Below are 18179 nucleotides of genomic sequence, written 5' to 3'. Positions count from 1 at the left end.
TAGTTATGAGTAATTGCTTGCAAGCGGTGTGGCATTCATGCTTGAGTAATAACCACTTCTTTCATTTTTCGGCAATTGGAGCTGAGATTTTTTCAGGCCTCTGTGCTACAATGGCGAGTTAATTGGAATAATACAAAACACACAGATATAAAAAGAAGGACTGGGTTCGAGGCGTCCACCGTTAAAAATTGGTTAAAAGAATGGAAAGAATGGACCAATTCGATTTTTCCAACGTTACTTCACCATTTTTAAGGGTAGAAACAGTGGAATAATGGTGGAAAATTGAAAAATAAAAGTGACAATTCGATTTAAAGGCGGAACATAGCTATAAATAATTAGTAACGGTTTTGAAACGTAAACGCATTTTTCAAAAAATTATGTGCTTCAGAAGTGTGCTGAAGATAACAAAAAGAAACCTCCATCACATTTGAAGGCCATTAGGTACAACTTTTATATGGATGACTACATCCAGTTTTTGTCCACGGCAGCAGAAGCCAAAGAAACCGCTCCACAGACAAAAGAATTTCTGAAAAATGGAGGATTTCGATTTACTAAGTTTGTTTCAAACTGACCAGAAGCACTCACTGGAGTGTAACCTAAATAAAGACGAGCCAAAACAGATCATAAGTGTACTCGGTCAGAAATGGAACGTCAGGTTAGATGATTTGTCATATTTTTTCTAGTTTCCTAAAGTTGCAAAAGTGTATACAAAAATAAAATTATGCAGTTTGGTATTTTCAACCTTGATCCCATCGGTATCCTTTCCCTATGACATTAGAATCAGAAAAATTCTTCAGCAGATCGGAAACCTGGGAAAATGCGATGTATTGATACCAGAAGAACTTAACAACTGACATCTCTAGAATAAGGGCGGAAATGTTATTAAATAAAGGGGAAATGCCAATCTGTCCACTTAATAAGTTTACGGGTGAGATAAGGGTGGAATTGTGGTGAAATAAAGGTGGACTGAGATGGCCTTTGTCCACATTCCACCCTTACCCCTAATTTTTAACAGTGGATAATTTCTCCAACTCCTATCACCGTTTTTTAACGTTGGAGGCCTCGACGAGTGGAGGATCGGTAATTCCCGGTTTCACATAAATTTCCATCCCAGCTTCTTTACAATTCATATTGGAACGTAAAAGCTCAGCAAACTCAGTCTTTTAACAGATATCCCTCGAAATGCATTGAATTTGCAACTTTAACGCTCGGATATGAAATACAAAAGTAAGTTTTTTAGCCGACAGTTTAAACCAATATTTATCATTATCTGCAATTGAGTGTCAAAGCTGCTCTTTCAAGTAAGGGATCAATCGATAAGTCCAATTATACATGATAATTTTGAGGAACTCTGTCTGGTATTATGTAACGAAAAGAACAATCGATTTTAGTTCGCTATCTATTTTAGCTGTTGTTAAGTCCAATCATGTTTCTTACTTTATTTTTTTTTTTAAATATTTTCAAAAAGTGATAATGAAGGAATAAGAATATATCCAAGGACCAGCTACAAATGTCATACATAAAGCTTGATGGCTTAGAGAAATTCATTGATGTTCATAACCTTATCTGTTTTTAATTTTCACAGTTAATGATGCATTGGACAGTAACAAAAGTATCAGGCTACTACAGTATAAATGTTGATTAACGTCATTACAAAAATCAAAACAGCAAAGAAAAGAAGCACAAAATATTTTTTTAACTAAGTAAACTGAAAATTGTCCAATTTGCTCAATTTTTTCGAAATTTCTCTTGCTCATTTTTTGCTCAATTTTTTTTCTGCTAAATTTTTCCTGAGTTAGTATTGCTATGAAAACACATATTCTTACATACAATTATTATTATTCCGGCAATAAAATTTTATTAATACTTTGATGTTTTAAGCTTAGCAATCATCTTAAAAGTAGCAGCACTATAGCTTTGATGCAAGTTCATGTTTTAATTTTTTCGGAAAACAATTCGCTGATTAATCTTCCAAACAATTTTTTATTTGTTTTCTTCGAAGGTTTAAACTATTGGCAATTTTCTTAAGTGGTTGCAATATCTGCATGAGATATTCCCAGCCGCTGTAAAATTTTCATTCTTAACGTAAGACAATAAATTAAAGTTCTCATGCACGCAACATCCGCAGCAAGAGAATTAGCTTTGTGATCTAAAAACAAAAACAATTCCGAAAATATAATCTCTTTTGATATCCGCAGACAAAGGTGTCCTGCAGCTGCTAGAATACTTTTGTTGACTTGGTGGACATCCAGTTTTGCGATATATGCAACGATTGAAAGTGAAATAGGACTGATATTATTAGAGAGATTTCTAAAGAATAAAAACTTTTTCCTCAGACAAAGGTGTCCTGCAGCTGCTAGAATAATTTTGTTGACTTGGTGGACATCCAGTTTTGCGATATATGCGACGATTGAAAGTGAAATAGGACTGATATTATTGGAGGGATTTCTAAAGAATAAACCCTTTTTCTGGCGCTTTTCGACTTAGATTTTATTGTGCACAGAACTCTTACGCAGAACGTTAAGTAAGTTAAAAAATTTCAGGTATTTTTACTATCATTGGATAATTTTAGCATAAAAATGGGCAGATAACTTAAGAAAGCAAAAAAAAAATTCTAAGTAAAATTTAATAAAAAAAGAGTTTGTTGCAAAAGGTGCAACATATTAAGTCCTCAAGACAAATTGATGAATTTATTTTTTTGCTCAACTTTCTATTTTTTTTTGAATCAATTAAGAAACGGCAATTTTTTGTAATTTTTATACTTTTTTCGCATTGCCAAAAAAAGTTTTGAAGTTCTGCCCATTTTATTTTACAATTGTTTTGAAACTGCTGTAATAGAGAATACTATGTTTTATTATCATTTTGTTGCCCCTTATTAATGATAATTCAATTGAGTCCTGATATACTTTCAGTCATCATTGTTTTCCACCACATAAAGTTACCAATTGTTTTTTGCGTATGTTTCTGCACGTTTCGAGGTCTCAACAAAGGGTTCCTTTTTGCAGGATCTTTTTCCATACAACCAATTTGATTCTTCGAGTACTTTTTTCGCACTTCATAATCTGATGTTTGCTTGATCTAATTTTTCTCATTCAGCCGAAGCAGCTTAATGCTTTTGGCAGCAAGTTACTAAAAGCCTACTAAAAGAGCGCCAAATTTGTTCTCAATTTTCCACTCTAAATCTTTGAAGGGGTCTATATTAATCTCTAATATTATCATTTAGAGCTCTTTAGTGAATTTTTACCCCCCTCCCCCGGTCCCGTTCACCTGAAGCACGCTACAATTGAATTAATTCCTGTACGTTGAGTATTAAAAGCTATGTTCATGTATCATGATTAAAATACGATATGGACATGATGTAAGATTAGCCAATGTACAGTATAATATAGACAATGTGCTCTGTGCTGTAGTACTAAATCATGATAGAAATGATGTCATAATTCAGGCATGCTTCCCAGTCTGGGAAAACTAAATACTGCAGCTGAAGATATCTCATTTCCTGCTTCACATGATGCTGCGCTTCAATTAATTATAATTCTCCTTGAACTCAAATATTTTCCACGTCTGTCTATTGCTGCATGCAATTTTTATATTTCATTTTCCAATTTCTGTCTCCTATTTTAGATATAAGAGTAATTATTTATAGCATTTTGATCAACATTTTGTACTAACTTTGGCAATGTAGCAATTTTCTCTCCCGGGAAAAGAGCTTTTATGAAGTGTATTATCAGTCTTTGATACTTTTTTTGTATGGGTCTCAAATCAGACTTACAAAAGGAAATTTTAGTTGTCACTTTATTCTACTCTTCACAGTAAAATGTCACTTGTTTAGCCTTCTAAAGCTTCCGGCCTAATTTCAAATCAAAGTTTATTTTTCTTTGAAATGTAGTTTGTTGCAATCAAAGTTTATCGCTTTGAAAAAGAAGCTTTGAAAGTATCTGTGACCTCTGTTTAACACCCACGCAGACTGAACTTATTTATCACTTGTTTAATCATAGACAGCTACTTGTTTGTCTTCATTCACGGTCTCTTCGGGCTTTCTAAAACGGCGGCAGTCGCTTCCCTAATTTTTCAAATGGAAGTTATTTCGAATTTATTAAAAAGGAAGACTCTGATATATTAATTCACTCTTCCCTCTTATTTATAACCACATACTCCCACTTTTGCGGTGGAGCCTGCCCAATTTTAAATCTGCCATTTCCATTAAGTTCACATTGGGTAAAAAATACAGTAAATGTCAAAAACAATTAACATCACCAACACTCTTTTTATTTCACAAATATATCCGTTCGCGCAAAAATCCTCAATCAATTCAATTTAATATCATTTAGAATGTGGCGTGGACAGCAGTAACCAATTCTGGAACAAAACTCTGGACACGGAAATTGAATTGAAAACATGGATTGCAACGACGGGTGTCATTAATTTGGGCAATTTACAAATTTGTGGGCAACAAAATGTACATCTTGGACAGATAAAGTTAGCAACAGAACGAGAACGATAACGTATACCCCTAACTGACCATGGCTACAGTGTTAGCGTTGGTGTTTCCAGTGGCTATAGTGTGTGTCATTGTGGCTATATTGGTGGTGGCTCTGATGCGATATAGCCGCTGTCCAAGTAACAATATTATAGTCTGTTGTCCCGAACAAGGAGACTGTTGCCCCGATAACTGTCCTGATTCAGTACTCCCTAAGACCCTGTTTGCCCAAAACGTCACCAAAGGTTAGATTTTTGTGCAATTTTAAATCATGAGCTGGGATTGTGGCGTCGTAAAAAAAGGCTCACGTGACCAAACTTTGATTGAGGTTTTCAATCTGGCGTGAATATCTTTTGAAGGTTTTCGGGAAAGCTATGTGGAGTGACGTCACTCGAGATGATTTCTTTTATCCAGGTTTAAGATGAATGTTGGGATAGAGTGGCCGAGATGTGTTTCGACGAAAGAGTCTATTTTATTTTTAAAAAAGTTAGTTCAAAAGTTTGAGATAGCTGCTAAGAGGCTGATTTACCTATATTGCATCATTTTGCCATTAGTTTGCTTCTTACGCATGGAAGAATGGTTCGATCTTTATTCAGCAATTGTGAAATATGATTATACTGCTAAAGGTTCTCAATAGCGTTTCTTGGCCATCACTTTTTTCATTTCTTAGCTTTCGTGTTTTACTAGGATAATGTATGTCACATCTAAAATGTTTGTTTCCTTGCGTCCATTAATGAACTCTTACAGATGTTATTTGCTGTCATTTAGCATATTACTACTTAAAATGAACTTCGTATGAGCAGTTGCTCTGTAAATAACAGGATGCATTTTAAAAACTTTAAAATTGGCTGCCTGGTCTGCTGCTCAGTTTTGTGAATTTTTATGCAGGCGTCATGTAATGCCTGTCATCGATAGTTTAAAAGACTATCGATGTGCTCGAAATGATTTTTTGTACTCGCAATGTAGGTTGGAGCACGAACAGGACACAATGTTAACGGATTTACAGAAAAGATAAAAAAGATTAGATGTTTCGTTGGGAGGAAATCATTAGGTTTTTTTGACAATGTTTTCAGGAATCTTCCGTTTCGCCTCTCCATCGAATAATATATTTGCCCTCCAAATTTACAAAACTGAGCCCCTAATTGACAAATAGTTCATGTATTATATATAGCAAGTGCACCCGAGGGTTGCAGCAAATAAGTAGCAATTAAGCTGATAAGCGAAGAGAAACATCTTAATTTTTTATACAATTTTTCAAAAATTTCTAATCTACCTCAACCTGCAGCTTAGAGGGCGTTAAAATCAACCTTGCCCCCACCCCCGCTAGTTGCGTGTTTTTTAGAAGAAAGGTTCTATAAAGTAAGAATAGTTGTATCCTGAGATAATTTTCATAAATGGGACACAGAATTTTTTGTCCATAACGAGTTTCCAATGATAATTTCCTGGAGTTCAGATGTTACTTATTTTATATGATCAATCCCTGCGTTATCAAAACTTCTAGAACACGAGCTTGCAATGACAGGATTCCATCAACGGAAATGATCCCGATAATGACTTTCAGAGATAATTTTTTGACATGAATTTATGCAAATTTGATTTTAATAGGAACGAGTCAACTTAGCCTGAGCTCCAAAGATGACGTTTCCTCCTTTCAATCCAAACTCCAGACACCCAGCCTCACATCTGGAGCGACTGGAAGTCTGTTCTCTTCATCAAAAACAGGCTACGATGGGTCTGTCAGCACTCCTCCACCACCCGGGATGTACAGAACACAATACAAAAGAGTCTCCATTCGACCTCCTTCGTCAGATGAAAGTGAAGAAGAAGTCGAAAAGAAAGTCGCAAATACCTCCATCAAAATTAATACTCAACAAGGTAATCCATATCCTTTTTACCCCGCCCCCTGTACCTGATAGACTACTCCTGCTCTTCTATCATAAATATCAATTCATTTTTACAAAATGGTATTAATTATTTGCAAAATTTTGTAATTTTTTCATCAGTTTTTAAAATGTAACAAATTGTTGCATTCAGAAAAAATTTAGAGTTCCAAGAATTTTGAGTTGTAAGAAGTGTTTGTTATTTGCAGATTACTGAACTCAAAGTTGCAAATCATTTTTGTAAATTATAAATTAAAATTAATTTTTTTGTAAATTAGGAATTAAATTTCTAAATTCCGAAAAAAAATTCAAGATGTAGGACCATAATTCTTCTAATACACAAATTTACCAATTGTCTGCGTAAACTGTAATAATAAAGGGTGATATAAAAACGCCAGATCTCTGTTTTAGAAAGCAGTAGTCCCCGTTCAACGAATGCATTCCAATTTCCACCCACTCCAAGCACACCTCAAGTCACATTTGTGGAAACTAATCCAGTGATACCTGCATTTACTGCTGGCATACCAGTACAGAATAGCCCCCCGGTTCCTCCATCACAATTTAGACCCACTGGAGATGGTCAGGTAAACCTCAAATGTCACTCTTCATGCAATTGTCCGTAGTTCGTATTGGGTCTAGAAAACACCCCCCCCCCCCCCCGAAAGGACATCAGAAAGAATTCAGACGCATCTATGACTGAAATCGGTTCCTTCTTAATTTTTTCACTTGAGTATAAATCAATTCTTACGGGCCGCTAAGATACACACTAAATAAAGTTAAGGTATATTTACACTATTGGAGTTAAGGTTAAGGTAAAGTTTACCTTAACTTTACCTTAACTTGAATTAAGGTAAAAATTAACTTTAACTTTTTTGTAACGTTCTGCGCCAAAATTACCAATAATGTCCTTGGTCAACGCGGCATGGCCTGATTCGCTAAATATCTATAATTTGGTGGGTTTTTCCGTGAGTTTTTATTTCCATAAATCGCTTTAATAGCCCCCCGAAAATACTTCAGTTAAAAATTTCTGCATCAAATTGTCACCGATACCTCATTTATTTACAAATTATTTCTGCAAATAATAAACAAAAGATGGCAAAGTTTTTCACGCCGCTGATAAATTGACTCTTCGCTGTTGCAGAAAAAAATGTAAATGTTTTTTTACTGTTTTCAACACTTAAATGCAGCTTGAATTTAAAACGTATTTCAGGAGGAGAGTGCAGTTAGTTACGCCCAGGAAATTACAGTCCCCCCAGTAGTGGTCCCAAAAACACCATCAAGTCCCTTGTCAAGTCCAACAATATCTGTGACGTCAAATCAGAAGCAACCATTAGGAACTCTGCGAATATTGATAGCAAATGATACGACAGTTGACCAAATGTCAGTCACGATCCTAGACTTGAATTCGAACTCGCTAGAGTGCAACATTGTGCGAGATGGTTGTAGAGTGACATTGATGGTCCTGCCAGAAAAGAAGTTTAAGTACAAGACTTCAATAGTCAAGGGAGGCTTTCCACTGGCATGGAACAAATCCTTCACATTTTCTGTCGGAAATCAGGTAGAATTATCTTTTTGTCTGACTAATCAAATTTTACTATTTAGGCTTCCAGGTCCTGACCAAAAATTGAAACTATACTTGCCAAGTCTTAGCCAAGACCTGTACTAGACATAGAAGAGCGAAAAGTAACATGATCAAAGTGATGAATCAGTACTATTGCTAGACTTGAATTTGACTTGGCATTAGATTCGGGGGTACTTTGACCTATTTGAGGAAAAAGTTCAAATGAGCTAAATTTTGGGTATTGAGGAGCTTAGGTTAGTCTATTAAATAGATCGTTTATTTGGATACAGTTGGTCTTTTTTAATGGTAACATTCTCCGCGGGGTCGAAGCTAACGTACTCTCAGTTATAGAATCATCCATTTGGAAGAGTTAAAAGTAGAGAATTCTAACGCAATGGTGTAAAAACTAGTGCAATTTAAAATCAAATCACTCCCAATTACAATTGCAAAGAGTGGAAAATAAAAAAGTGACATTTCATGTTTCAAATTTTACATACATTTCGCTCCAATTACATTGAAAGGAAAGTTGCAGTTACTAAATTTCGTTAAGTTCGAGTTTTTTTTTGTTTCATAAACAAAATTTTTATTTCACTGTTAATTCAACTCTGTAGTCACTGAATTTTTTCACCAGCTCAAAGAATAGTTCACGGCAGTATGCTATTTGCTGCTAACTTTGATGTGATTGTTGTTTTCGTAACTGGTATTTTTACAATGATTGAAGTATTAAGCGCGCAATTTAAAGATGCTGAACATCTAATCGACTGGCTGCATACGGATAGAAGGGGGTGACCCAATCGCACACGTCTTTTAAGAGTCTCGTTTTGGCTTTTTTTCATTTACTGTGTACAGTAAATTTTCGTTGCTGTGAGGTTTTGTTCGTTTTTGCGATAAATTATAGTGATATATACCCGGGTTGAAGTTTCTTTGATTTCATACAAGGATCATATATGATTTCATACTGTCCATACTTGATTTCTTAGTACCATCCTTGTATAAAACCAAAGAAACCATATATGATCCTTGTATGATTACCAAGAAATCATATATGATCCTAGTACGAATACCAAGAATCTTACATCTATTTTTTGAAAATCTTTAACCATTTATGTTTTTATTCGGTAGGGCATCACATATTGATACCCTGGCATCACATTGTGATCTGCCAAAAGACCCTAGCGTACAATATCAATTGCAAGTTAGGCACAAAATAAAAGAGTAAGTCCAAACAAATAACAAAATTTTTGACATACTCTGAAGCCAGTTTATACATATAAATGCTCATTTATTAAAAAAATTAATCAAGAAGAAAAATGCATATCACGTCATATTCGTTTTCTGAATACGTTTCAACAAGAAAGTTATTCTTTTAGCGCACACAAAGAATCAAATGTGGATTGTCAATGCAATATAATAATTTAATAAGTCCTCTGACTACATTATACAAAAATTTGTGGCACCAGTCAATGTGTTATGTGTCATATATGACCTTGTATACAATCCAAGAAAAATTTTCAACTTCAATGGAAAATCAAAATTTTACAGTTTTTAGTCTGTGAATTTTTTTGTATGATCCTTGTATAATTTCTAGGAAATCATATATGGTCCTTGTATGACTACCAAGAATTCATACAAATCCTATATGACCTAGTATGATTACTAAGAATCATATATGACCTAGCACGAAATCAAAGAAAGTTGTATGATCGTTGACCCGGGTAGTGATCGCAGTAAAAGGACTCACAATAAAATTTTTCAATCGCTAACTAAGTTAGACTCACGTGCGTTTAAGTCGCGCTCTTGAATTCAACCAGCAAAACGAAAATAGAAACAAACTTTACACCGAATCTTGAGCACCTTAGATTGATCCCCTACCAATTTTTTTTTTTACATTTATCATATCAGAAGCATTGTGTACGTGAGCAAATCAATTATGTAGTGGTTCTAACCAAAATGACCCCTGCGCTAGTTTTTTTATCTGGTGGGATAAAGAAACTTGGTAGTCAATTGCGCATTCAAAGTTAACAGTTATGAGAACTAGAGAAAGCAAGAAGGTTTTGTTCGCTGAGACTGACAATACTACAAAGCTGAGTCGGGGGCAAAACAATGCAATTTAACTTTGGGACTGACTCAGCAAATGAACAATTTAATCATTGATGACACCGCTTCCAGCTTTAAAGTGCCCCCCAAAACAACACTTTTCTACCCCGACAAAAAGAATAAACTGTACCAGATTAATGTATCCCGAGCATCTGCTGCATGCAGTAAACTGCGATGCCCCTGATCAATCAAATCGAGCAATCACTAGTTTAACAAAATTCGTCAACTAAGCCAGCAGGGGTCAGCTTCTCGAACTCGTTGCTCCTATACTATGTAGTGCAACACTAACTGCATTGAAAAAACTGAATGGTGGGGCCTGCCCTATCGCTGTTGGGAAGTCATTCGACGTCCTTTTGCTAAATGCATAGCTCGTGAAGCGAATTCAGAAGCTGCTGATCCATATAACACAAAACAATTGGTGGTGGCAGTCAAGGGTGGGGCTGAGGGCATAGTACATGCAACAAGAGTTTCCTTTGAAAAACTGCAAAAACCAAAAATTCCGGAAAATTGCAGATTGATTTCAAAAATGCCTTCAATTCGGTAAAAAGAAGCAAGGTTTTGGAAGCAGTCGCAAAATTCTTACCTAGTGTTGCCCCTTTTGCGATTTTTTGCTACTCATAACACAGTCATTTGCATTTTAACAACACATACTTAAGTAGCCAATCGGGAGTTCATCTATGGGATCTTTTTGTTTTCACTAGCTCGGTGGCCAAAGATTAAAGAATTTGAAACAAAATTATCAAATCTAGTACAGCATAATTGGTATTTGGATGATGGCATCCTTGCTGGTACCCACCAAAAACTTGTGCAGCATTGAATTTGTTGACAAATTTGGTTGAAAGATGCGGTTTAGAGCCCAGAATAGAAAAAAGTGAGCTTTGGTCACCCGCCGATCTGAACGCCATAGATAACAAAGTAAAGAGAAATAGCAAAGAAGGACTTGGGATCTTGGGCGCTGCCATCAGCAATCCCAGCTTTGTTGCTGAATCTTTGAGTAAAAGAGTTAACAAAATAGAAAAACTGCTCGACAAGCTGGCGGATCTAGATGACCTACATTTTGCGCTTGGAATTATTCGAAGCTGTCTTGGTGCCCCAAAGATGGTATATTCCCTGCGATGTAACACTCCATCTGACGAATCCTCTTTCATTTTGCAGGATTTTAAAAACCTTCAGAGAACAACATTTGAGAATATGTTAGGCACCGTTATAAGTGACAACGCTTGGAAGCAGGCCTGCCTACCAATAAGCAAAAGTGGCGCTGGTATTAGACAAGCAGTTGACCAATTGAAAGCTGCGTTTGTTTGGTCAGTATCGCAGCCAGACGCTTTAGTAGAACAATTAACCGGTGAGAAAATTACAGACATCCAATTTTTCAAAGAAACAGTGAAAGAACTGAAGAATCTAGAAAATAGCCAATATACACAACACAAGATTCAGGAGACACTTGACGATGCTGCTTTTTCTGACCTCCTTTGTAATCAGATTTCAAATCAGGAGAAAGCTCGTCTGCTTTCACTAACGTGGCCGCAATATGGTGCCTGGCTTTCCGTACCTCCAATCCATAGTCTGTGCCTTCATCTTCAGCCTAATTATTTCAGAGCCGCATTGAAATATCGGATTGGTGTTCCGTTATACATTGAGGAAAGAAAATGCCCTTACTGTCAAAACAGCAGACTGGACAAGTTGGATGATCACGCTTTAAGCTGTCATGGTCGGGGGGATATGATATCGAGGCACGATAGAGTGAGGGATAGAATATTTGCTGCTTGCTCGACCGCAAACTTATCACCCGTCTGCGTACAGAAAAATTTGATTCCAGATAATAACTCAAGGCCAGGAGACATATACTTGCCCAGCTGGTCAGCGGGATAACCATCTGCGTTAGACGTAACCATAACTTCCCCAGTGCAGCCCAGTCTAATTTCAGATGCGGCCAGGAGGTGTGCTTTTGCGCTGACAAATGCTGAAGATATGTCAGCGGAAATATGAACAATGTGCCCAAAAATGTGCCGAAATAGGTATCCAGTTTGTACCACTCGCGTTTGAATCTTTCGGGGGCTTCTCTTTGGTTCGAAAATTTTTGAAACGTATAGCTTTGCTTGCCGATAACCGAAACTTTCAATCAGCTGGTTTATCAATTGCCTGCAATCGGTTATCTCAAGGAGTCTCAGTGACTTTAATGAGAGTTTCAGCCACAATGCTGATCACCAGAGATCCCCTTTTATGAGACTCATTCCTGTGACAACACCCTCAGCCCCACAATGGTTAATTTACAGTCTTGGCTCACCCAATTTTAGTTGCCCAATTATTGCTGTGCGCGATTTTGTTTGTCACCCAATGAGTGGGGACAATGCTCATTTCTTCCGTTCAACCTGATTTTGTGGGTTGATGATGACGAAATTTTGAAGACCCGATTGTGAGGGTTTCTGGGAATAAATAAAAGAGAAATACTCAATTGCGTGGGCACCATGGTGATTTGTGGGCACAAGGCTGATCCCATGATTTCCCCAACCCAGCATACCTTAAATTAATGTTTTCAATTCCAAAATAAAAAAGTTAGATTCACTCGGTGAAAATGAAAAGTAGATCACTAAATACCGCAAAAATTTCAGCAAAAATTTAACGCTTTCGTTTATCAAAGAAGCGGAGTGAATCTAATTTAATTTCGAACTGTTTAACTCAGAAAAGATTTTCGGTGATTTTTTTAAATAAATTGTCGTAATATGTGCAGAATTTAGCGGTGAACGTTTTGTTTACATTGCTTTCACCGCCTCCAGAAGCAATTTTTCAATTTTAGCTATTTCTAGCTTTGACATCTCGACCTGCTAACCCAGGTTTATACCTCGACTTATGAAAATATAATATGTGACCAAAAACTTAGTTAAAAGGCAACGCTTGACCCAAACTGTCCATATAAAACCTTTAGCTTGACCTTAAAAGTTTATCTTGGCTTTATTTTGACAAAAACTTTTGATGTCGGGCATTAGCTCGACCAACACATGTTTTTGTTCTCCACTTTAGCTCGACCAAAATTTCATGCTCAAATTTAACTCGGCAAAATTTTTTACAATGGAACCAAAATTTTACGTGCGGTTTGAAACTCGGCTAGAGCATATAACTTATTCAACGGGTCTGACCTTTCAAAATTTCAAAAATTCATTAAGTTATTTCAAAAAAGGGACTTTTTCTTTAAATATGAAAAGTTGTGTAAAAAATAACAAAACTACAGCCCACTAAGATTATTGCTGATGAATTGAAGATGATGAGAGATATACTAGCTACTTCCATTCAACCAAACAAGTTCGCAATATAGCTTTCGAGCAACAGCTAATTGTTCTTAGGAATTTAACTTTTAAATTTTTAATAAAATTCTGACTGTTTTTTAAGTTGACATGTCTGTTGTACTGCTTGGTTAGAACATCTTTGAAACGTATTGCTTTGCTTGCCAATAACCGAAACTTTCAATCAGCTGGTTTATCAATTGCCTGCAATCAGTTATCTCAAGGAGTCTCAGTGACTTTAATGAGAGTTTCAGCTACAATGCTGATCACCAGAGATCCCCTTTTATGAGACTCATACCTGTGACAACACCCTCAGCCCCACAATGGTTAATTTACAGTCCTGGCTCACCCAATTTTAGTTGCCCAATTATTGCTGTGCGCGATTTTGTTTGTCACCCAATGAGTGGGGACAATGCTCATTTCTTCCGTTCAACCCGATTTTGTGGGTTGATGATGACGAAATTTTGAAGGCCCGATTGTGAGGGTTTCTGGAAATAAATAAAAGAGAAAAACTCAATTGCGTGGGCACCATGGTGATTTGTGGGCACAAGGTTGATCCCATGATTTCCCCAACCCAGCATACCTTAAATTAATGTTTTCAATTCCAAAATAAAAAAGTTAGATTCACTCGGTGAAAATGAAAAGTAGATCACTAAATACCGCAAAAATTTCAGCAAAAATTTAACGCTTTCGTTTATCAAAAAAGCGGAGTGAATCTAATTTAATTTCGAACTGTTTAACTCAGAAAAGATTTTCGGTGATTTTTTCAAGTAAATGGTCGTAATATGTGCAGAATTTAGCGGTGAACGTTTTGTTTACATTGCTTTCACCGCCTCCAGAAGCAATTTTTTCAATTTTAGCTATTTCTTGCTTTGACATCTCGACCTGCTAACCCAGGTTTATACCTCGACTTATGAAAATATAATATGTGACCAAAAATTTAGTTAAAAGGCAACGCTTGACCCAAAATGTCCATATAAAACCTTTAGCTTGACCTTAAAAGTTTATCTTGGCTTTAGTTTGACAAAAACTTTTGATGTCGGGCTTTAGCTCGACCAACACTTGTTTTTGTTCTCCACTTTAGCTCGACCAAAATTTCATGCTCAAATTTAACTCGGCAAAATTTTTTACAATGGAACCAAAATTTTACGTGCGGTTTGAAACTCGGCTAGAGCATATAACTTATTCAACGGGTCTGACCTTTCAAAATTTCAAAAATTCATTAAGTTATTTCAAAAAAGGGACTTTTTTTTAAATATGAAAAGTTGTGTAAAAAATAACTCAACTACAGCCCACTAAAATTATTGCTGATGAATTGAAGATGATGAGAGATATACTAACTACTTCCATTCAACCAAACAAGTTCGCAATATAGCTTTCGAGCAACAGCTAATTGTTCTTAGGAATTTAACTTTTAAATTTTTGTTAAAATTCTGACTGTTTTTTAAGTTGACATGTCTGTTGTACTGCTAGTTTGGAGTTGCTCGTGGATGCTTGTGCATCCACAATAAAAAAAACAGAGAAAAAAATCTATTACTGATCCCGAAAAATCAAAACCTCAACCCATTAAAAAAACCATGCTCGTCACAAGTTATTTTATTAAAGGACTCCTGCCCGACCCATGAAAATACTGGTCATTGACCGATGAAAATACCGTGTTCGACTACAATTTGCTATTAAAAACACTTTAGTTGGACCGCGAAACGACTGTATTTTTAGTCAATATTGAACCCCTACCTTTAGAACTAAGAAGTCTTTTCATAAGTCCAGGTCTAAACGTCGGAAGTTGTTTTAAACAAAACTCAGATTTCGTCAAAGATTTCTTCTTTGTTTAGATCGACATGTTGAATACCTCTTTGCGGTTCCGTGTATATGCGAGTGAGTCTCTTCTGTCAAAGAGCCAGCTGGTGTGTCAGAGGTTGGTCCGATTAGAAGACCTCCCACTGGACCACTACTCTAACTCTCCCACAAGAGCAGCCAACAAACCAATAGCCCTCGATCTATTCGTGAGTATTTTTTTTAAACAATACACGAGAAAGCTAAACGGATCAAGAACGGGTCACTGAAAATGAATAATCAAATCTTGACTCATCCTAATTTACAAATCAAAATCCTTTTTTGGAAAGTAGAAAGACCGAGGATAAAAACTAAACTGTATTTTTTCTTTTTATCGATAATGATTAGTTGATTTGGAATTGATTTGTCGATAATGATTTTTTGTCGATTTAGAAAGTAAAATTTGTTGACTTCTATGCTATCAATATTTTTTACGCTCGCTAAAAAGGGATGCAAGATTTTCAGCGAAGAGTCAACATTTGTAATTTTCAGCGAAGAGTCAACATTTGTAATTTCGTTTAACATCGGAAACGCTGATAACCAATTTTTAACAGTGGGTATAACAGTTCCAATAGACCAATAGTTATTTGAACACAGTTAGAAGAAAGTTTTTTTGAATTGAGGAAAGGAGAGTAGAAATATATCAAATAGAGCAAAAGTTTCCGTTTTCTACTTTGAAAACTGTGATAGTCATTTTTAAAACATTCAAAACATCAGACCCCTTATTTATGCTGGTAAATTTTGAAATCTGCGGACTTCTGGGTGATTATTAAATAATTCTCAGTAATAAAGAAACAAGAAGTAATAGCCGAGAGGTAAGGTGTGTGGTTCACACGCCAATGATTGAGAGTTCAATCCCCTACCTCCGTGAAGCTGTCTGTGTGAGGATGAGCTCTTTCTTAACCATAGCTTAAGGTTGACCATAGCCTGACCAATGTTGGCTGCAATGATGGTACCACGTCAAAGTTTCAGACGCAAAAAACTGACCATAGTCACCAAAAAAAGAGCAATGCTGCTCATAAAAAGAACAGTCTGAAATGTGGGGAGTAATAAGAAAAAGGGCAGCTGAGAAGAGGGTGAAGTCGCCTAATGGTGTTCCGCTGTGATTACGCAGGAACCAAAATTATTATTCAAGAGGCTCGTTAAAGTGCATGTGCACGTAATGTTCTGACTGCATCTCATCACATTTTCGCCGGCAGAAATTTGAGGTCGATCTTTCGAAGCAAAATAAGTTTTAGTACAAAAAATGATTTAAAAATGATTATCTCCTAAGTAATTTAAAAACTAGTTCAATGTTTGGTAGCTGCGAAGCTATGGCGAAGCTATAGTATTATAAGTCTCATTGTGGTTTCCTACAGTCCATAATGGACGCCCACTTTTTTATGATATGCTGTAGTCAACGGATAATCAAACGGGATTGGTTCTTTTAAAGCCACAAAAATCGAGTAATACTTTAACGTTAATTTTTTGTCTGATGTGTAATATATCGAGAAGTGGCGAACTTAGCAGCTTAAGTTTAAACTTCGATATATAAGGAAAACTTTCTTACCTTATGTTTGGTGAAGTGAAATTGAATAATGGCTTCTAACTTGAACCGAATCGTCGATTCAAATTTGTTCATACCACAAGTTTATCAGTGTACATAAACCATAAATTTGTCTGATAGATTCGACCTTCCCACCACCAGATATGATCAGAAACCAACTCTCCGACCCTCCCACTAGATAGAAATGACATGTTCTCAGGTAGGGAGAACAATGAGTTAAGTGCAAAATACTGCACTAGTACTTGCCATATAGGGCAAGGCGAAAAATTTGTTCACAACTAAGGTGTAAATTAACCCATATCAGTTTATCTATATCTAGACGGATCTGTAAATTTTCATACTGATACGGACTATAAATATCTGTGAAATTTTGTACATTTAGGCCATTTTGAATTCAATTGTTAAAATAATAAAATTCTTGTTACTCGTACTCGAGACCACGACAATGATAACCAGACCACCAAACGACCGACAAACCTTGGATCTGCAGAATGCTGAATCCTGTACTGCGTGGATCATGTTTTATGGCGAAATGTGGCGCAGAGAAGAAAGAAGATAAAATCAACACCGACGGTACGATCGTGGACCTACAGGTAACAAATCTCTTTCTTAGTATATGCGGCCAGGACGCACTTCTTAAACTTAGGAGCTTTATGAACCCTAAAAAATTGTTAGACACTCCTTTTAAAGAGATCAGACAAGCTATTCAAAACTGTATTTCCCCTAAAGAGAGAGTAGAAACGGCAGAAAGGGCTAAATTTCTGTCCGTTGTCCGAGGCGTTGGAGAATCTGACGACGATTTTCTAGCGCGCCTCAGATAAGAAGCACGTATTTGTGACTTGGAAAAACTTAAAAAAGTAACCAACCCTGAAGAAGTTTTGGTAAAAATTAAATTTATCTCAGGTTTGAGAGACCCTGAGGCCAAATTAAGACCATTAGATGGCATTAAAACTAAACCAACGATGTCTCTGTCTGAAATGACAGAAAGCTTACAGTCAAGCAATGGCTTTTGCGAGTTCCTCAACATGTAATGGACCATTTATAATAGAAGAAGAAGTGGGATACAACTTCAAAAAGACCTTCAGAAAACCTAGTGAAAAGTTCACTCGTAATAAAGGCAATGGTAACTTGTGTAATAGAAGTGGAGGTAAGCCACACAGTAGCAAGTTGTGTCCGGCCTATAACAAGAAATGTAACATCTGTGAAAAAGTGGGGCATTTTTCAAAAATGTGCTGAAGTAAAACCCAGCCTGAGTCAGGTAAGTATGACCAGCGCAACAATTTCTGCGAGGCAGAGGGTAAGTTGTCTGGTCAAACATCATCCGAAATGGAGAAGGGAATGTACTATAGACGGGAAAACGTGTTTAACATGTCGGTGACACGGGAGTACCTTACAGTAAAAGACCATTAAAAAATGCAAGTTGATACCGGTGCTGATAGCACCGTGATATCATCATAAATCTGTACTGAGCTTGGTAAACCTCAGTTAAATGGGAAAG

At 36.3% G+C, this 18179-nt stretch overlaps 1 protein-coding gene across 6 annotated transcripts in view; it reads left to right on the top strand.

Moving 5' to 3' along the window:
- The window catches only part of LOC142355829 (synaptotagmin-16-like), a 59720-nt gene that overhangs the window by 18869 nt on the left and 22672 nt on the right, over nt 1-18179 (top strand). For all 6 annotated transcript variants that reach the window (XM_075408112.1, XM_075407901.1, XM_075408171.1 and 3 more), the window contains exons 2-6: nt 4332-4725; nt 6086-6355; nt 6772-6944; nt 7571-7918; nt 15135-15305. In XM_075408112.1, coding sequence (XP_075264227.1) covers nt 4524-4725; nt 6086-6355; nt 6772-6944; nt 7571-7918; nt 15135-15305 — 1164 coding nt within the window. In that variant the 5' untranslated portion in view covers nt 4332-4523. The remainder of the gene's footprint in view (nt 1-4331; nt 4726-6085; nt 6356-6771; nt 6945-7570; nt 7919-15134; nt 15306-18179) is intronic.

The sequence above is a fragment of the Convolutriloba macropyga genome, chromosome 1, assembly GCF_964194025.1.
Source record: "Convolutriloba macropyga chromosome 1, txConMacr16.3, whole genome shotgun sequence".
NCBI lineage: Eukaryota > Metazoa > Xenacoelomorpha > Acoela > Convolutidae > Convolutriloba > Convolutriloba macropyga.
This window is presented reverse-complemented; position numbering and strand designations above follow the sequence as displayed.